Source organism: Aotus nancymaae, unplaced genomic scaffold (assembly GCF_030222135.1).
Source record: "Aotus nancymaae isolate 86718 unplaced genomic scaffold, 86718_ANA_hifiasm-v0.15.2.pri h1tg000007l, whole genome shotgun sequence".
Lineage (NCBI taxonomy): Eukaryota > Metazoa > Chordata > Mammalia > Primates > Aotidae > Aotus > Aotus nancymaae.
In genome coordinates, this window is record NW_026988418.1 from 16,215,784 (window position 1) to 16,237,338 (window position 21,555).

General features: G+C 40.8%; 1 protein-coding gene and 2 pseudogenes across 1 annotated transcript in view; 2 read left to right on the forward strand and 1 right to left on the reverse strand.

Moving 5' to 3' along the window:
• ZYG11B (zyg-11 family member B, cell cycle regulator) overlaps window positions 1-21,555 on the forward strand; it is a 98,227-nt gene that overhangs the window by 70,423 nt on the left and 6,249 nt on the right. The window contains exons 9-13 of the mRNA XM_012434800.3: window positions 1,578-1,739; window positions 1,851-1,898; window positions 14,345-14,542; window positions 14,684-14,736; window positions 17,220-17,317. Of these exons, the coding sequence (XP_012290223.1) occupies window positions 1,578-1,739; window positions 1,851-1,898; window positions 14,345-14,542; window positions 14,684-14,736; window positions 17,220-17,317 (559 nt within the window). The remainder of the gene's footprint in view (window positions 1-1,577; window positions 1,740-1,850; window positions 1,899-14,344; window positions 14,543-14,683; window positions 14,737-17,219; window positions 17,318-21,555) is intronic.
• On the forward strand, window positions 1,973-2,123 carry LOC135273560 (U4 spliceosomal RNA; annotated as a pseudogene).
• Window positions 3,500-3,596, reverse strand: LOC135273485 (U6 spliceosomal RNA; annotated as a pseudogene).

The following is a 21,555-nucleotide window of genomic DNA, read 5'->3' on the forward strand; positions in this document are numbered from 1 at the left end:
AAAAAAAATTTACCAGGCATGGTGGCACACACCTATAGTCTCAGCTACTCAGGAGGTTGAAGCAAGAGGATCGGTTGAGCTTGGGAGTGCAAGTCTGCAGTAAACTATAATCGTGTCACTGCACTCCAGCCTGAGTGATAGAATGATATCCCATGTCAAAAAGAAAGAAAAATGATTAATTCAGGTAGTATTTGCTACCTAACACTAGGTAACACTAAGTATCTAACACTAAATATATTAGATAAGTAAAAAAAGATACTTTTTTGTTTACTTTTACTGTTTTCAGGTGACAGTTTTTTTAAATGGCCTCTTTTTGCTATATATGTCTCTCAGTAATTTTGGTATATTGAAAGATTTTAAAGAAAATCTACTTATATTCTTTGGGAGGATATCAAGCTTAAAGAAGGAATTAGTAGTAATAGTGATGATGATTATTATAGCTAGATTTTTTCCCCTGATTTTAATTGCCACCTACAATCTATAGATGAGGAAACAAAGAATTAAACTGGTAAACCAGGTTTTGCAGTTAGTCAGATGCAGAGATTATATTTAAGCTCAGGTAGCTTTCTTCTAGTGCCACACTCTTAGCTACTATGCTGTTAACGTACCTAACTGTACCTGCATGTTTTTCTTCAAATTTTTTTCCTGAATATATTACCTTTAGTAATATATTCATTAATGTTTTCTTACATCTGTTTTAGCAGAGCTTCCTTTTTTACCTCCAGAAGTATAATCTAAAAATGGAGATATGGATGCCTTATGTAGTTTTAAAACCACTTTTCAAAAATAAATTTTTTAGGGTAAAGCTATGATATAACTAATTTACAACTGGAATTTCAAAACTATTATCTTCTTGTTTTTGAAAGGGAGGAAAAAGGAAATAAAAAGAGAAGGGGAAACGGGGACAAATAAGAAAAAGCAAGACAGGTGCTGCAACATCTGCCCTCAGGGAAGGCTGAGGAGGGAGGGGCTGTTATCTTATTTATAGTCAATATAGTCTTTAATTCTCTTATCATTTTATGTAGTTTTTTCCTTTTTTCTTCTTAAGGAAAACTTGGAGTTGGATAGATTAGGTCTTTCCATTCTTACTTTCTCTGACTAAATTGACTATGATAAAATTAGTTAATATTTCTCAGACTCAATTTTCTCTCCTGAAAAATGGGTATAATAGTACTACAATATAGAGTATAGTTTGCTAATCCTTAATAAATGTTAACTTCATTTGCCCTTCTCTTCCTTTGCCTTTTTAATTCTAGAATCTAAAATAAGTATATGCTGTGACTAAATGGGTAAGACAGTTGACCCAAGTTTTAATCATTTTGCTTTTAAGTGTTATTTATGGGTGATTACATTGTAGCTATGATCAAAATAATATAGAAGTATTTATGAAAATTTTATACTTTTTTCTTGAAGAAAAGTTCAGTCCAAGGGGCTGTTATACTTAAACACCTTTGCAGGAAATGCTTTAAGCCATGAGACTAATTCGACTAATCCTCATGGACATGTGCTTATTAATAGCCACAAATTGTAATAACAGTTCAAAAAACTGAAAACTGAATTCTGTTTTCTTTTTTCAGCAACTTCTTCAAATAGTGAAGCAGAAAACCAATCAGAATTCAGTGGACACTACGTTGAAATTTACTTTGAGTGCACTTTGGAACCTCACAGATGAATCCCCAACCACTTGTAGACACTTTATTGAAAACCAAGGGTTAGAACTCTTCATGAGGGTTCTAGAGGTTAGAATGGGAATTTAGCTTACAGTTTTGATATTTATTAATTTACTTATTTTAGCATTCATTTTATATTTGGTTCCTTAGGTAATTAAAGGTTTCTCTTTCTTTTTACAGTCTTTCCCAACTGAGTCATCCATTCAGCAGAAAGTTCTAGGACTTTTGGTAAGATATAAGCACTTCCTGCTAAGTTCCAAAATGTATTTATTTTCTGTCTGAAGTAACACATTGAAAGTTGCAGCTCTGCAGTGGCACTATCATAGCCAATGAGGTTTATCCAAGGCACAATCATCGCTACTTGAGAACTATTCCCCATACCTCGCCATGATGACTTCAAATATGGTTGACAATGGCAATTTCTTTTTTTCTTTTTCTTTTTTTTTTTTGAGACGAAGTCAAAGTCTCACTTTGTTGCCTAGGCTGGAGTGCAGTGGTGTGATCACAGCTTACTGCAGCCTTGGCCTCCTGCTAGGCTCAAGCAATTCCCCCAACTCAGTCTCTCTAGGAGGTGGGACCATAGGTGTGTGCCACAATGCCCAGCTAATTTTTGTCTTTTTTGTAGAGATGGGGTTTTGCCATGTTGCCCAGGCTGTTCTCAAACTCCTGAGCTCAAGCAATCCTACCTTGGCCTCCCAAAGTTCTGGGATTGTAAACATGAGCTGCCTGGTCAGCAGTGGCAATTTTGGACGATTTCTAGGCAAATGAACAAAAAAAAGAAAGAATGTTTCTGCTGTGATTCTTGTAAACAGTGACATTGGAAAATAAATATTACTAAATTTAAAAAGACTATAAAAATATGTATATTGGCCAGGTGTGGTGGCTCACACCTGTAATCCCAACACTTTGGGAGGCAGAGGCGGGCAGATCACCTGAGGTCAGGAGTTTGTGAACAGCCTGGCCAACATAGCGAAATCCCATCTCTACTAAAAATACAAAAATTAGCTGGGTGTGGTGGCAGGTGCCTGTAATCCCAGCTACTTGGGAGGCTGAGGCAGGAGAATCACTTGAACCCAGGAGGCAGAGGTTGCAGTGAGCTGAGACTGTGCCATTGCACTCCAGCCTGGGCAGCAAGAGCAAAACCCTGTCTCAAAAAATAATAATAAATATATATATATTTTTAAATTTCTTATGAAAACCAATCTGACCAACATAGTGAAACCCCATCTCTATTAAAAATAGAAAAATGAGCCGGGCTTGGTGGCTTATGCCTGTAATCCCAGCACTTTGGGAAGCTGAGCAGGTGGATCTTGAGGTTAGGAATTCCAGACCAGCCTTGCAACATGGTGAAACCCTGTCTCTACTAAAAATACAAAAATTAGCTGGGCGTGGTGGTGGGTGCCTGTAATCCCAGCTACCCGGGAGGCTGAGGCAGGAGACTTGCTTGAAACTGGGAATTGTAGGTTACAGTGAGCCGAGATCTCACCACTGCACTTCAGCCTGGGTGACAGAGCAAGAATCCATCTTGGAAAAAAAAAAAAAAGAAAAGAAAAGAAATACAAAATTTAGCCAGGTGTGCTGGTACATGCCTATAATACCAGCTATTCAGGCAGCTGAGGCACGAGAATTGCATGAACCTGGGAGGTGGAGGTTGCAGTAAGCTGACATTGTACTCCAGCTTGGGCAACAGAGCAAAACTCTGTCTCAAAAAAAAGACTGCTTATGAATCAGATATTTCTTAATATATTGGATATAGATTAAAGTGAGCCCTCAAGGATTTTGAGACAAAGGTAAAAGATCAAATGTTTATTTTATTTTTTATATTTGAAAAAAATATGCAACACTTTGTGAATTTACATGTATGGTGCCATGCCAATCTTCTCTGTACCATTCCAATTTTAGTATATGTGCTGCCAAAGTGAGTACGCAAAAGCCATTTTAAAACAGATCTCTGCTCTCAAGGAATTAGATTATGGGAGGCATAGATTAGTGAGTTAGAAGAGATGGATTTTTAGGAAATATTGAGGACTGCTATTTAAGGAGAACCTATCTATTCATTGTAGTCTTCATTATACAAGGTAGAAAATGGAAAACAACCTAGATATCCAGTAATAGAGGAATTATTAAATAAATTACAGTATTTGATTTATTCAGGGTTAATCTAATTACTTGATACAGAAGTTGGCTCAGGTCACCTGAAATGGAATGGGGAAATTTATTTTAAGTATTTGTGGGTCGGGTGCAGTGGCTCATGCCAGAAATCCCAGCATTTTGGGAGGCTGAGGTGGGTGGATCACATGAGGTCAGGAGTTCAAGGCCAGCCTAGCCAACATGGTGAAATCCTGTTTCCACTGAAAATACAAAAACTAGCTGGATGTGGTGGCGCATACCTGTCCCAGTTACTTGGAAGGCTGAGGCAGGAAAATTGCTTGAATCTGGGAGGCGGAGGTTGCAGTGAGCCAAGATCGCACCACTGCACTCCAAGCCTGGGTGACAGAGCAAGACTGTCTCAAAAAAGGAAAAAAAGTCCTATATATTTTTTTAAATTTCGAAAGGAATACATGTTTATTATAACCAGTGAAGCAGTGCAAAATGTATTTAACATCCTTAAGGCGCTGTCTCCAACCTTTCATGGTTTTTATTTCCGTGAAGTTACTAATATTAATACAACTTTATTATGTTTCCTTCCATATTTTTCTCTACTACCTTGTGATCAAATTTTTTCAATAATTTAATTTGATATACTGATTCTAATTTAATTCTTTGTGGTCAAAGAATATGCTATGTTTGGTTTGAGTCCTTCTGAATTTATTGAGACTTGTATATGGCCAAGGATGTGATCTATTTTGGTAAATATTCTCTGTACACTTGAGAGGAATGTGTATTGTCCTATTATTGGGTATAGTGGTTTTTTGTTTTTGTTTTTGTTTTGAGATGGAGTTTTGCTCTTGTTGCCCAGTCTGGAGTGCAATGATGCGATTTCAGCTCACCACATCCTCCTCCTTCTGGGTTTAAGTGATTCTCCTGCCTCACCCTGTTGAGTAGCTGGGATTATAGGCATGCGCCACCATGCCTGGCTAATTTTTTGTATTTTTAGTAGAGATAGGGTTTCTCCATGTTGATCAGGCTGGTCTCAAACTCCGGCCTCAGGTGATTCACCCGCCTTGATCTCCCAAAGTGCTGGGATTACAGGCATGAGCCACCGCCCCTGGCCAGGTATAATGTTCTATAAATGACAATCGGGTGTATGGTTGACACTGTACAACTCTACCATATCCTTACTAATTTTCTGCCTACCTGTTTTTTCAGTTATTGACAAACGAATTTTGAAATTTCTGTCTATAATTTTGAAATTTCTGTAGATGTATATGTTTCTCCTTACAGTTCTATCAGTTTTTTCTTCATGTATTTTGAAACCCTATTATTATTAGATATAATTAGGTATAAACATTTAGAATTAGGTCCTTCTGATTAATGGACTCCTTTGCCATTATGAAATTACTTTCTTTACCCCTGGTAATATCCTCTACTTTGAAGTCCGCTTTTACACTGTGATATAGCCATTTGTACTTTCTTTTGACTAGTGTTAGCATAGTATATATATATATATATTTTATCCTTTTAACCTATATGTGTCTTTACATTTAAAATGTTTTTCTTGTAGATAGCTTATACCTTGTATCCTGCTTTTTAATCCAGTTTGAAAATCTCTTGTTTTTTATTTGGAGTATTTGGATTATTTGCATTTCCTGTGATTTTTAAATTTTTTTAACTAATAAAAAATAATAATTGTGTAGATGGAGTACAGTGTGATGTTGTTGTTTTTTTTTTTTTGAGGGACTCCTGTCCCCCAGGCTGGAGTGCAGTGTCGTGATCTCGGCTCACTGCAACCTCCACCTCCTGGGTTCCAGCGATTCTCCTGGCTCAGCCTCCCAAGTAGCTAGTATTACAGGTGTGTAATTAGCCACCACGCCTGGCTAATTTTGGTAGATTTTTTTAGTAGTAGATACTGGGTTTCACCATGTTGGCCAGGCTGATCACAAACTCCTGACCACAAGTGATCCTCGCACCTCCGTCTCCCAAAGTGCTGGGATTACAGGCATGAGCCACTGCACCGGGCCCAATGTGATGTTTTGATGTATGTGTTTAATCACTGTGGAATGATTAAATCAAGCTAATTAAACATATCCATCACTTTACATACTTACTGTTTTTTGTAGTGAGAGCATTTAAAATTTACTCTTGGCTGAGGTGGTGGCTCACACCTCTAATTCCTAAATTAATAATAAAGTATTGTATACTTCAGAATTGCTAATAGTAAATTTAAAAAATTTTTTTTCTTATAATTTACACGCATTTTTTTTTTTTTTAGTTTTTAAGACAGAATCTCACTCCGTCACCCAGGCTAACATGCGGTGGCACGATCTCAGCTCACTGCCGCTTCAAACTCCTATGTTAAAGCTTTGATTTCCTATGTTAAACCTCCTGAGTAGCTAAAACTATAGGCGCACCCTACCATGCCCAGCTAACTTAAATTTTTATAGAGATGGGTTTTTGCCACATTGCCCAGGCTGGTCTTGAACTCCTGAACTCAAGCCGTCTACCCACCTTTGCCTCCCAAAGTGCTATGTCCAGCCTGATGTCATTTTTCTTTAGCCTAAAAGACATCCTTTAACATTTCTTATAGTGTGGATCTGCTGATGATGAATTCTTCAGCTTTTGTCTGACTGAAAACATCTTTACTTAACCTTTGTTTTTCAAAGATATTTTTACCAGGTATACTGGATTGGCAGTACTTTAAAGATATTGATTGAGTAGCTTTTTTCTGACTTGTTTCTTTCTAATATGAAATCTGATGTCATCATTATATTTGTTCTTCTGTATGTACATGTTCTTTTCCTCTGACTACTTTTAAGATTAGTAACAATTTAGAATATTTGATTATATATGTCTTGAGATAGTTAACTTCATGTTCCTGTATTTGGGATTTATTGAGCTTTTAGATATATAGGTCTCTAATTTTCCTCACGTTTGGAAAGTTTTGAGCCATTATTATTTTTTTTTTTGAGATGGAGTCTTGCTCTGTTGCCCAGGCTGGAGTGCAGTGGCGCAATCTCAGGTTACCACAACCTCCACCTCCTGGGTTCAAGTGATTCTTTTGCCTCAGCCTCCTGAGTAGCTGGGACTACAGGCTCGTGCTACCATGCCCAGCTATTTTTTTTTGTATTTTTAGTAGAGACGGGGTTTCACCATGTTGGTCAGGCTGGTCTTGAACTCCTGCCCCTGTGATCTGCCCACCTTGACCTCCCAAAGTGCTGAGATTACAGACATGAGCCACTGTGCCCGGCTCTTTTAAAAATTTTTTTTGTACAGAAGCCCTCCCTAAGTGCTGGGCTTACAGGAGTAAGCCACTGTGATCTGCCCATTTCCCTAAAAAAATTTTTCAGCCACCTTCTCTCCACATTGGGGTCCTTTGGAGACTCTAATTTGCACATATTAAGCTGCTTGAAATTGTCCCACAGCTCAGTGATGCTCTTTAATGTTTTTGTTCTTTTGTATTCTGTGTATTTCAGTTTGCATAATTTCCCTTGCTATGCCTTCAGTTCAGTAATTTTTTCATCTGTAATATCTAATCTGCTATAATGCCATGTAGTATATTTTTTCATCTTTTTTTTTCTCCTTGAACACATTTAATAGCTGCTGTTATTTTTTCATCTTAGACATTATCATTTTCATCTCTACAAGTTCAATTTAGGGCTTTTTTTTTTTTTTTTTGAGACGGAGTTTCGCTCTTGTTACCCAGGCTGGAGTGCAATGGCACGATCTCGGCTCACCGCAACCTCCGCCTCCTGGGTTCAGGCAATTCTCCTGCTTCAGCCTCCTGAGTAGCTGGGATTACAGGCACGCGCCACCATGCCCAGCTAATTTTTTGTATTTTTAGTAGAGACGGGGTTTCACCTTGTTGACCAGGATGGTCTCGATCTCTTGACCTCGTGATCCACCCGCCTCCGCCTCCCAAAGTGCTGGGATTACAGGCTTGAGCCACCACGCCCGGCTTTTTTTTTTTTTTTTATTTGAGATGGAGTTTTGCTCTTGTTACCCAGGCTGGAGTGCAATGGCGCTATCTCGGCTCACCGCAACCTCCGCCTTCTGGGTTCAGGCAATTCTCCTGCCTCAGCCTCCTAAGTAGTTGGGATTACAGGCACGCGCCACCATGTCCAGCTAATTTTTTGTATTTTTAGTAGAGACGGGGTTTCACCATATTGACCAGGATGGTCTTGATCTCTTGACCTAGTGATCCACCCGCCTCAGCCTCCCAAAGTGCTGGGATTACAGGCTTGAGCCACCGCGCCCGGCCCAGGGCTTTTTTTTTTTGTATCTTCCATGTTCCTACTTTTTGAATATATGAAATAAAATTGTAATAACTCTTTTAATATCCTAGTCAGCTAGTTTTATCTAGCATCTATGTCAGTTCAGAGTCAATTTCAAATGATTATTCTCCTCATTATGAGGCATGTTTTCCTCACACTTTGCATGCTTAGGTTTTAATTTACTTTTTAAAAAATGTATTATTTTAAAAATTGTGGTAAAGTACACACAACATAAAATTTACCATCTTAATCATTTTTAAGTATATTGTTCAGTAGTGTTAAATACATTCATAATGTTGAAGAACCATCACCACTCTTGCAGAATATTCAGGAGACTGGAGAGACCAGTGAGTGAAACAGGAGGATTTTATTAAGGTGGCCATTGGCTCAGCAGATTAGCAGCCCAAGGCTGAGCAAAGGACAAAGAAAATGGGGTACCTTTTATACATCCAGGATGATGTAGCAGCTAACAGGTTTACAGAAGCCAAAACAAAGAACAGTTAATTAATTTGTAACATGTCTTGTGAAGTACATTGAAAAATAGCATTTTGAGAAACATATTGTACATTCTTTGGGTGTTATCTTGCCCTGTGACCTTGCAGCTAGCTGATCAGCAAGAAAAACAGGAGTCTTGAGATGCCTGGGAACTTTGCTTAGAATGTGGGGAAAATAGATAAGGTAGGTTTTACAGGGAGTTAGTTAATTTTAAGCAGATCTGGGGGTTAGGTTTTATATCGAACACAACACAGTAAACTTTATTTTATTATGCAGCATTCACAGACTACTATTGTTTTATTTAATTTCCCTCTTCACCACCACTCATCTCTGTAATTGTTCATCTTGTAAAACTGAAAGTCTATAACCATTAAACAATACTATTCCATTCCCCCCACTCTCTGCAGCCCCTGGCAACCACCATTCTATTTTCTGTCTCTATGATTTTAACTTCTTAACTATTTCATGTAAGTGGAATCATACAATATTTGTCTTGTTGTAACTAGCTTACTTACAATATTGTCCTCATGATTTATCCATGTTGTAGTGTACCTCAGAACTTCCTTCCTTTTTAAAGCTGAAATAATATTTCGTTGTAAGTATAGACCACATTTTCCTTATCCATCCATTTGTTGGGCAGTTGGGTTGCTTCCATGTTTTTGCTATTGTAAATAATGCTTCTATGAAGATGGATGTGCAAATATCTCTTTAAGACTCTACTTTGAATTTTGGGAGGCCTATTTCCAGAAATAAAATTACTGTATCATGTGATAATTCTATTTTAAAATTTTGGGGAACTACCATACTGTTTTCCACAGCAACTATACCATTTTTTTAATAGTAGTCATTTTAATGGGTGTGAGATAGTATCTTATAATTTTATTTGCATTTCTTTAATGATAAGTGGTGTTTAGTATATTTGTATGTATTTATTTGCCATCTGTTTGTCTTCCTCAGAGAAATATCTATTTAATTCCTTTACCCATTTTGGATTATTTGGTTTTTTTTGTTGTTACGTTTTAGATTCTCTATATATTCTGGATATTAATCCCTTATTAGATATATGACTTGCAAATATTTTCTCCTATTGTGGTTGGTAGTTTTTGATTGAGTGCCAGACATTGTGAATTTTGCCTTCTTGGTTGCTGAATATTTTTGGTTTTTTTTTTTTTTTTTTGAGACGGAGTTTCGCTCTTGTTACCCAGGCTGGAGTGCAATGGCGCGATCTCGGCTCACCGCAACCTCCGCCTCCTGGGTTCAGGCAATTCTCTTGCCTCAGCCTCCTGAGTAGCTGGGATTACAGGCACGCGCCACCGTGCCCAGCTAATTTTTTGTATTAGTAGAGACGGGGTTTCACCATGTTGACCAGTATGGTCTCGATCTCTTGACCTCGTGATCCACCCGCCTCGGCCTCCCAAAGTGCTGGGATTACAGGCTTGAGCCACCGCGCCCGGCCTATTTTTGGTTTTTTATGAATATTCTTGAACTTTGTTCTAGGATGCAGTTAACTTACTTTTTTTTTTTTTTAAGATGGGATTTCACCATGTTGGTCAGGCTGGTCTTGAACTCCCGACCTCAGGTGATCCGCCTGCCTTGGCCTCCAAAGTGCTTGGATTACAGGCGTTAGCCACCACGCCCGGCCTAACTTACATTTAAACAGTTTGGTAACTTTGGGTCTTGCCTTTAAGATTTTTTTTTTTTTTTTTTTTTTTGAGACGGAGTTTCGCTCTTGTTACCCAGGCTGGAGTGCAATGGCGCTATCTCGGCTCACTGCAACCTCCACCTCCTGGGTTCAGGCAATTCTCCTGCCTCAGCCTCCTGCCTTTAAAATTTATTAGGAAGTTTCAGAGCAGTGGTCAGGCTAGGGCTAATTATTCTCCAATATTGAAACAAGACCTTCCTGAGGACTACCCAGTGCCTTGTGAATGAAGGGTTTTTCCATACTGGATTATGAGAACAAGCACTATTCCTGGCCCTCTGTAAGCACTGGGCACCTTTTTCTAACCCTTTAGATGGTTCTTTTCCTGTCCTCAGATAGTTTCCTCATGTTCATTTTCTTATAATCAGTACTCTGCTGAATAGAGTGGGAGTCTCTGCAGATCTCTGGACTCACTTCATGTGCAAGTTCTCTTCTCCCTGGTGTTCTGTCCTGTGAGTTACCTTACCCTGTGGACTGTTCACCTCATCTCCTACTCTGTTCAGTCTACTGAGCTCTCCTTCAGATCTGTAACCCTGTGCTACAGCCTGGAAACTCTTTCAAGGCAATAGCTCACTTTGTTTTCCATTCAGTAAAGGACACTGAGTCAGTGTCCTTTATTGCTTGTACAGTATCTTGAGAGCTGTTTTTTCATGTTTATTTGGATTTTTTTAGTTGTTTCAGGCAGATGTGTAAATCTGACTGTTTTTACTCCACCTTGGCCAGAAAGAAGCAGGAGTGCTCATCAATCCTCAATTTAAAAAGGAGAAATTGGGCCAGCACAGTGGCTCATGCCTGTAAACCCAGCACTTTGGGAGGCCAAGGCAGACGGAGCACCTGAGGTCAGGAGTTTGAGACCAGCCTGGCCAACATGGCAAAACCCCATCTCTACTTAAAATACAAAAATTAGCCGGGTGTAGTGGTGGGCACCTGTAATCCCAGCTACTCAGGAGGCTGAGGCAGGAGAATCACTTGAACCCAGGAGGCAGAGGTTGCGGTGAGCTGAGATCTCGGCATTGCACTCCAGCCTGGGCGACAGAGTGAAGCTCTGTCCCCTCCAAAAAAAAAAAAACCCTAGAAACTTACCTTTCATATTTACTCACATTTCTCATTCTATTCTCTTTTTTTGTTTTTTTTTTTACATTTCTTGTCCTATAGGTGTGCGGACAGTGACTTTTCACTCAGGTTTTGTTTGCCTAACAAAGTTTTTTATTTTGCTTTGATTTTTTGAACTACAAATTTTTGCTTGACTACTGAAGTCTAAGTGGACAATTTTTTTCTGTTGAATGTTTGGGTTTATAATTTTTTTTTTTTTTTTTTTGAGACAGAGTTTCACTCTTGTTACCCAGGCTGGAGTGCAATGGCACGATCTCGGCTCACCGCAACCTCTGCCTCCTGGGTTCAGGCAATTCTCCTGCCTCAGCCTCCTGAATAGCTGGGATTACAGGCACGCACCACCATGCCCAGCTAATTTTTTGTATCTTTAGTAGAGACGGGGTTTCACCATGTTGACCAGGATGGTCTCGATCTCTTGACCTCGTGATCCACCCGCCTCGGCCTCGCAAAGTGCTGGGATTACAGGCATGAGCCACTGCACCCGACTGGGTTTATAATTTTTGTCACATTTCGCAAAAATGTGGCCGAGATTTCTTCAGATACCTGGTATCTGAAGAAATCTCTGCTCCTTCTATGATTTCAGTTGCAAGCATGTTACATTTCTTGACATTATCCCACAAGTCACAGAATTCCTCTATTGGCTTTTTTCCCCAGTCTTACTTTTCCTTCTGTACTTTGAAGGATGGTTTCTACTTTTTTGTGTGTGTGTAAGTAGAGACAGGGTCTCCCTGTTGCCCAGGTTTGTTTTGAACGCCTGGCCCAAAGCAGTCCTCCCACCTCAGCCTCCCAAAGTGCTGGGATTACAGGTGTGAACCACCATGCTCTGCCATGGATGCTTTTTATTTCTATGTTTTTTAGTCCACTGATTTTTTTTTCCTGAAGCATCTCATCTGCTGTTAATCTCATTCAATATATTTTGTTTTTCAGATATTTAGTGCTTTTTTTATTTCTGGAATTTACGTCTTTTTTCTATCTTCATTTTCTTCATGTTTATGTCTGCATTTCACCCTGAATTATGTTTATACTTTTTATAATAGCTGCTTTAAGTCCTTGTCTGCTAATTCTATTATCTTTTTCATTTTTTAGTCCATTTCTATGGATTGATTTTTCTCCTGGTTATGAAACATAGTTTTCTGCCCCTTTATGTGTCTGGTAATTTTTTACTGGATGCTTGTCATTGTGAAATGTAAATTGGTGATTGCTAGGTTTTATTATTTTTCTCTAAATTAGAGTCTTATTTCTTCTTCTTTTTTTTTTTTTTTTTTTTGAGACAGAGTCTCACTCTGTTGCCAGGCACCAGGCTGGAGTGCAGTGGCATGATCTCGGCTCACTGCAACCTCTGCCTCCCGGGTTCAAGCAGTTCTCCTGCCTCAGCCTCCCGGGTAGCTGGGACTACAGGCACACACCACCATGCCCAGCTAATTTTTTTTGTATTTTTAGTAGAGACGGGGTTTCATCATGTTGGCCAGGATGGTCTTGATCTCTTGACCTCGTGATCTGCCCGCCTCGGCCTCCCAAAGTGCTGGGATTACAGGCTTGAGCCACCGCACCCAGCTAGAATCTTATTGCTTCTTTTGAAGCTTGTTTGTCCCCTCCCCTCCCCTCCCCCCCTCTCTCCCCGAGTAGCTGGGACTACAGGCGCAAGCCACCATGCCCAGCTAATTTTTTTTTTGTATTTTTAGTAGAGACGGGGTTTCACCATGTTGACCAGGATGGTCTCGATCTCTTGACCTCGTGATCCACCCACCTCAGCCTCCCAAAGTGCTGGGATTATAGGCGTGAGCCACCGCGCCTGGCCCTTGTATTTTTTAAATAGAGATGGGGTTTCAGCATGTTGGCCAGTCTGGACTGACATCAGGTAATCTACTTGCCTCGGCCTCCCAAAGTGCTGGAATTACAGGCATGAGCCACCACACCTGGCTGTTTTTGTTTTTTGGGTTGTTTTTTGATAGGGAGTCTCACTCTGTCTCCCAGACTAGAGTGCAGTGGTGCGATCTCAGCTCTCTGTAACCTCTGCCTCCTGGGTTCAAGTGATTCTCGGGCCACAGCCTCCCAAGTATCTGGGATTACAGGCGTGTACCACCATACCTGGCTAATTTTTGTGTATTTAGTAGAGATGGGCTTTCTCCGTGTTGACCAGGACCTCTCAGGTGTGAGCCACCATGCCCAGCCCTGTATATTTGTTTTGTTAGAGTGGCATCTTATTAGTCTTTACCCTATGGTTCATATATAATTTAGCCCTACTACTATCTTTTTTTTTTAAGAGACGGGGCCGGGCGTGGTGGCTCACACCTGTAATCCTAGCACTTTGGGAGGCCGAGGTGGGTGGATCACCTGAGGTCAGGAGTTCAAGACCAGCCTGGCCATCATGGTTAAACCCCATCTTAGAAAAAAAAAAAAGAGAGAGAGAGACGGGGTTTCACCATGTTGACCAGGATGGTCTTGATCTCTTGACCTTGTGATCCACCCGCCTCGGCCTCCCAAAGTGCTGGGATTATAGGCGTGAGCCACTGCGCCCCGCCAGCCCTACTACTATCAAATGCTTTGCTTATTGTGAGGTCTCTTGACTCTGGCTAGTGGAATGTGAACTACTCCTATCCCTCTGTGACTTTGGGATTTGTCTATTTACTGCTTTCTGGTAGTTCTTTCCCTACCCTCCTGGAGTTTAACCCCATGTCAGTACTCAGCCAAATATTTGAGGTACAGGTCACGTGTGCTCTGTCTCTGAGTGTGGAGCTTTGTCCTTTCCAGCACTCTGTTCTACAGTTTTGCCGCTTGACCACCCTGAACTATGATCTCAACAAAACTGCTACTTTCTGTTTGGCTTCCTCCTACCTTCATTATAGTCTGTAAACTGCCCTCATTTGAATACTTTCTCTCAGGGAAATACTTTTCTCACCTTCCTGAATTGCCTGTTGTCCAGTGCCTAAAAACAGTTCTCTTAGGCATTTACTATACATATTACTTTAATTTTTATATCTTCTTTTTTCTTCCAGAACAATATAGCTGAAGTACAAGAATTGCATTCTGAATTAATGTGGAAAGATTTTATAGACCACATCAGTAGTCTTCTACACAGTGTGGAAGTGGAAGTCAGTTACTTTGCAGCTGGAATTATTGCCCATTTAATATCCAGAGGTGAACAAGCTTGGACATTGAGTCGTAGCCAGAGGAATTCTCTTCTGGATGATTTGGTAGGGTCATTTGGTGTTTTCTGGAAGCATACCAACAAAAGACATTCATAGTGGTTAAACTATCTAAGCCTCATAATGTGGTAAGTAATGCAGTGCAAAATAAATATTGTAATCCTTTCTTATATGTCTTGTGTCTTCCAGCATTCAGCTATTTTGAAATGGCCAACTCCAGAGTGTGAGATGGTAGCATACAGGTAATTAATATTATAATTAACAGTAAGCCAGTAACCTAGTCTAGAAATCATGCCTGGGAATCATTGCTACTAGATGCATAATTTTTCCCTGAGGCACCTCAGTATTGGTTTTTATTTGTTTATTTTTTTGAGACAGAGTTTCAGTATCACCCAGGCTCGAGCGGTGTGATCTCAGCTCACTGCAACCTCCACCTCCCGGGTTCAAGCAATTCTCCTGCCTCAGCCTCCCGAGTAGCTGGGATTACAGGTGCCCACTACCACACCCGGCTAATTTTGTATTTTTAGTAGAGACGAGGTTTTACCATGTTGGCCAGGCTGCTCTTGAACTCCTGACCTCAAGTGATCCACCTGCCTCAGCTTCCCAGAGTGCTGGGATTACAGGCATGAGCCACGACACCCCACCAAAAGTATTGGCCTTAAAAGAAGCATTTTTCCACCATCTATCACTTTTCATCGTTTCCTTCATTCCACATTTATTGAAGACAAGTGCTAGGAATTTGTTATATGCTCTTAAAATTCAAAGATGAATAAGACATGGTGTCTGGACACAAGAATCTTATATCCTTATGGGGGAGATCAAATGTGGATGAGATTAAATACCATTATGCTAGATGGGCATAGAGTGTTATGAAATTAAAGATGAAGCTAAGAGTGGTAGCACATACCCGTAGTCCCAGTACTCGGAAAACTGAGGTGGGAGGATTGCTTGAGCCCAGGAGTTTGAGGCTGCAGTGAGCTATGATTGCATCACTGCATTCTAGCCTGGATGACAGAGCAAGACTCCAACTGTAAATACATACACACACACACACACACACACACACACACACACACACAAACAGACACACACCTTTCAGAGGAAGTGAGTTGTGAACTGAGTGTTGAAAGATAAAGAGGGGCAGGAGATTTTAGGAAGAAAAGGCATCATGTCAATGCAGGGAGGTCTGAAAGAAAATGACACATTGAAGGAATTAGAAATAGCACCAGATTCGGGCCCAGTGTGGTGGCCCACGCCTTTAATCCCAGCACTTTGGGAGACCAAGGCGGGCAGATCACGAGGTCAAGAGATCAAGACCATCCTGGCCAACATGGTGAAACCCCATCTCTCCTAAAAAATACAAAAATTAGCTGCGCTTGGTGGCAAGTATGTGTAGTCTCAGCTACCCAGGAGGCTGAGGCAGGAGAATTGCTTCAAACCAGGAGGCGGAGATTGCTTTGAGTCACACCACTGCACTGCAGCCTGGTTGACAGAGTGAGACTCCATCTCCAAAAAAAAAAATTAATTAATTAATAACAAAAATAAAAAAGGAAAGTCTATACTGTATGCCTGTTTATAATTAGATAACTTGATAATTAAATTAGTGATTACCTGAAGTATTTAATTTTTACTCACTTATTTTTGTTGTTTGCTTCATGCTGATGTTGCCAACATTTTTTTTTACTTCCCTGACTTATGTTCTACCTATTTTTATTCAGACCAGTAGAAAACAGAAGGGATAATTGTAAACATTTTTCATGGTGTTCTACTAGTTAGGTATCACCTAATTTCTCTCTTTCTTAGTTTCCAAACCAAGGTCTGCTTATCTTCAAATGTGTATCTTTAAGACTAAAAAAGTGGCCGGGCGCGGTGGATCACGCCTATAATCCCAGCACTTTGGGAGGCCAAGCTGGGTGGATCACCTGAGGTCAGGAGTTCAAGACCATCCTGGCCAACAAGGTGAAACCCGTCTCTACTAAAAATACAAAAATTAGCTGGGCATGGTGGCGCACACCTGTAATCCCAGCTACACGGGAGGCCGAGGCAGGAGAATTGCTTGAACCCAGGAGGCGGAGGTTGCCGTGAGCCAAGATCGTGCCATTGCACTCCAGCCTGGGTAACAAAAGCGAAACTCTGTCTCAAAAAAAAAAAAAAAAAAAAAGACTAAAAAAGTGCTTTTGGGGCCGGGCGCAGTGGCTCACGCCTGTAATCCCAGCACTTTGGGAGGCCGAGGCGGGTGGATCGTGAGGTCAAGAGATAGAGACCATCCTGGTCAACATGGTGAAACCCCGTCTCTACTAAAAATACAAAAAAATTAGCTGGGCATGATGGCGCGTACCTGTAATCCCAGCTACTCAGGCGGCTGAGGCAGGAGAATTGCCTGAACCCAGGAGGCGGAGGTTGTGGTGAGCCGAGATCTTGCCATTGCACTCCAGCCTGGGTAACAAGAGCGAAACTCTGTCTCAAAAAAAAAAAAAAAAGTGCTTTTGGAAAAATTTTTCTTCTTTTAGTATCACATTCTAATCACCTTCCATCTTCTGTACCAAGATGTGTCTGAATACAGTCTTTTCTGAAATGGTTAAGACAAAGATATTCTGTAGCTCATTTATATTAGTCTAAATATAATAGGATAAAATTTTGAAAATGAAAAGTTTAGGAATCTCTGCTTTAGAAAATGATACTAAGTATGGGATGTAACTTTGATTCTTTTCTTTTGAACCTTTAGGTCCTTTAATCCATTTTTCCCATTACTTGGCTGTTTCACAACACCGGGAGTCCAGCTATGGGCAGTCTGGGCCATGCAACATGTCTGCAGCAAGAATCGTATGTACCACAAAAGAGAACTGTTTTTTTTTTTTTTCTTTAAGTGTAATTCTCATTTCCCAGGAAAGCTATTTCTAAATTGTGTATTAAAGTGATTTTTGGCTGGGTGCAGTGGCTCATGCCTGTAATCCTAACACTTTGGGAGGCTGAGGCGGGTGGATCACCTGAGGTCAGGAGTTCAAGACCAGCCTGGCCAACATGGTGAAACCCCATATCTTAAAAAAAAGTGATTTTTAAGAACACTGACTTAAAATGTAAGGCAATTTTAAGTTATAAACTTAAGGTATTCTTTCAGAATGAGCATGGTATAACTAGATACTGAATGACAGTGGTGACTGAGACACTGTTCTCACCTCATGGAATTTAAAGATGAGGAGACTACAGTGAGTCCATTTGTTGAGTAAAGGTCCTAAGTAGATCCACACTGTTTATGGTACATTCCAAGGCCCAATTCTCGTTCACCCAAAATTCTGTTGTTCAAGATGTCACTCTTAGCACCCATGGTTTCTGAAGAAGCAAAATGTTTGAATCAGGTTCCAAATTATTCTTTGTAATCTGTGATGCAGCTCTAATTTATTTATTTATTTATTTATTTATTTATTTAGAGACAGGGTCTCTCTCTGTCACCGGTGTTGGAGTACAGCGACAGTAACAGCTCACTGCGGCCTCGACATCTATGCTCAGATGATCCTCCCACCTCAGCTTGTAGCTGGGACTACCAGCGCAAGCCACCATGCCTGGCTTTTTTTTTTTTTTTTTTGTATTTTTTGTAGAGATGGGGTTTCATCATTTTAGCCAGGCTGGTCTAAAACTAGGCTCAAGCAGTCCGCCTGCGTTGGCCTCCCAAAGTGCTGACATTACAGGCATTAGCCACCAAGCCTGGCCTAGTTATTTATTAATATAAACTCATTCCACAAATGTTTTGACACAAGAATCACACATAACCACTTTAATAGTAAAATATAAATTTTTAATTTCTTTTTTTTTGAGATGGAGTCTCACTTTGTCACCCAGGCTGAAGTGCAGTGGTGTGATCTCTGCTCACTGCACCCTCCGCCTCCCAGGTTCAAACAATTCTCCTGCCTCAGCCTCTAGAGTATGTGGGACTACAGGTCTACACCACCACACCTGGCTAATTTTTTTTTGTTGTTTGTTTGTTTGTTTGTTTTGAGATGGAATCTTGCTCTGTCACCCAGGCTGGAGTGCAATGGCGATGTGATCTCGGCTCACTGCAACTTTTCGCCTCCTGGGTTCAAGCAATTCTGTGCCTCAGCCTCCCGAGTAGCTGCTATTATGGGCACCTGCCACCACACCTTCTAATTTTTTTGTATTTTTAGTAGAGATGGGGTTTCACTGTCATAGCCAGGCTAGTCTTAAACTCCTGACCTTGTGATCCACCCGCCTTGGCCTCCCAAAGTGCTGGGATTACAGGCGTGAGCCACTACGCCTAGACTAATTTTTGTATCTTTAGTAGAGACAGGGTTTCACTATTTTGGCTGAACTGATTTTGAACTCCTGACCTCAGGTGATCCACTCACTTCAGCCTCCCAAAGTGCTGGGATTACAGATGTGAGCCACTACACCTGCTACTTTTAATTTTAATTAAAAGTAAGGAAAAATAAATTTTCAAAAATTATAGGGGCCAAGCACAATGGCTCATGCCTGTAATCCCAGCACTTTGGGAAGCTGAGGTGAGTGGATTGCTTGAGCCCAGGAGTTTGAGGCCAGCCTGAGCAACATGACAAAACTTATTTCTATAATAGATTTAAAAGAAATTAGCTAGGCATGGTGGTGTGCTCCTGCAGTCCCAGCTACTTGGGAGGCTGAAGTGGGAGCATCACCTAAGCCTGGAAAGTCCAGGCTATGCTGAGCTGTGATGGCACCATGCATTCCAGCCTGGGTGACAAGAGTGAGACTCTGTCTCAAAAAGAAAAAAAAAAATCTGGGTGCAGTGGCTCACACCTGTAATTCTAGCACTTTGGGAGGCCGAGGTGGGTGGATCACCTGAAGTCAGGAGTTCAAGACCAGCCTGGCCATTATGGTGAAACCCCATCTTTTAAAAAAAAAGAAAAAAACAATTGTCGAAGTGTGGTGGCTCATGCCTATAATCCCAGCACTTTGGGAGGCCAAGGCAGGTAGATCACAAGGAGAGGAGTTCAAGACCAGCCTGGCCAACGTGGTGAAACCCCATCTCTACTAAAAGTACAAAAATTAGTTGGGCATGGTGGCACGTGTTTGTAATTCCAGCTACTCGGGAGACTGAGGCAAGAGAATTGCTTGAACTGGGACCTGGGAGGCAGAGGTTGCAGTGAGAGCGGAGATTGAGCCACTGCACTCTAGCCTGGGCGATAGAGCAAGACTCTGTCTCAAAAAAAAAAAAAATTCTATGATATTGGGAAAATAGTGAAATGTAGACTTATAGGCCATGCATAGGGATTTTTGTGCCTCTGCTGCAAATAATAAGCTACATGGTTCTCCATATAAGGGGAAAAACATTCTATATCCTTGTCAAGGGAGATGAGGGAGGGAAGAGTAAAGTTTTTGTGAGAAGTTAACTACGAATTAAATTTCTTATACTGGACCTTAATAGGGGACATGCTATAAAGGACCTTATAGAATATGTGAGAGTTGTTTTTACCAGTATTCTTATAGCAGAAGTAGTATCATTTTGTGAGATCTTCTTTTATATTCTTTGATGAAAACTCAGTGTATACCACAAAAAGGCAATGCAGTAAAAGCTCTTCTGTGTCAGAGAAGAATAATTTGGAGTCCGGGCGCCGTGGCTCATGCCTATGGCAGGAGGATCACGAGGTCAGTAGTTTGAGACCAGCCTAGCCAACATGGAGAAATTCTGTCTCTACTAAAAATACAAAAAATTAGCCGGGCATGGTGGCATGTACCTGTAATCCCAGCTACTCAGAAGTCTGAGGCAGGAGAATTGCTTGAACCTGGGAGGCAGAGGTTGCATTGAGCTGAGATTGCACCACTGCACTGTAGCCTGGGCAACAGAGCAAGACTCTGTCTCAAAAAAAAAAATGGGATGTGACAGAGAAAACTGCCTTGTACCCACCTGAACCCCCACCTTATCTGGCTCTTCCTACTAGATTACCCAGAAGCAGAGCTGTTCACTCATAAATCAAAAACTGCCTCTTCTACCTTAAACTGTCTCTGCCCTAAAGTCTTTTTCCTTTTACTGTACCCACAGGTTCTGAGAACGCCCAAGTTTCTTAACAGTCAATCCCATCATATTCCCAGCCTCTAAACTATAGGCTCCTTTCCTCATGACTCAAGGAATGAACCTTTCACAGCTCAGTAGGAGAAAATAAAACGTAATAAGTAAATAGTAGTGCATTTTCATTTGAGTGTTTATTTTTGTGACTACTTTTAGGTATTAGTGTTATTTTGACTATAGAATGACAGCCCTGAAGAATTTATTCTAAAATGCACTGTAATTTGGGGAATGTTAGAATATTTTGTCTCCAACTCAGATAGTTTAGGTTCCTACCTTATGGGCATATTTTGCTTATATTTAAATGGAATTCACTTCTATTTATATTAAAATGTTTTAATGTGACTGGGTGTGGTGGCTCACACCTGTAACCCCAGCCACTTTGGGAGGCTGAGGCAGGCAGATCACTTGAGATCAGGAGTTTGAGACTGGCCTGGCCAGCCTGGTGAAACCCCACCTCTATCAAAAATACAAAAATCTATCCAGGTGTGGTGGCAGGTGCCTATAGGCCCAGCTACTCAGGAGGCTGAGGGAAGAGAATAGCTTGAACCCGGGAGACGGAGGTTACAGTAAGCTGAAATTGTGCCGTTGGACTAGAGCCTGGGTGACACAGCAAGCTGCAGTGAGCCATGATCACACCACCATACTCCAGCCTGAGCAACAGAATGAGACTATCTTAAAAAAAAAGGCAAAGAAAATATTTCAAAAATTTGAAAATTTTATGTACAGTATGAGTGCCATTAAGTTTTTAAAAAGCATAGGAAATGCAGCCTGACCCTGTGGCTTATGCCTGTAATTCTAGCACTTTGGGAGGCTGAAGTGGGAGGATCGCTTGAGGTCAAGAGTTTGAGACCAGCCTAGACAACATGGTAAAACGCCATCTCTACTAAAAATAAAAAAAAAATTAGCCAGGGGTGATGTTGTGTGCCTGTATTTCTGGCTACTCAGGAGGCTGAGGCACAAGAATCACTTGAACCCAGGAGGTGGAGGCTACAGTGAGTCGAGATTA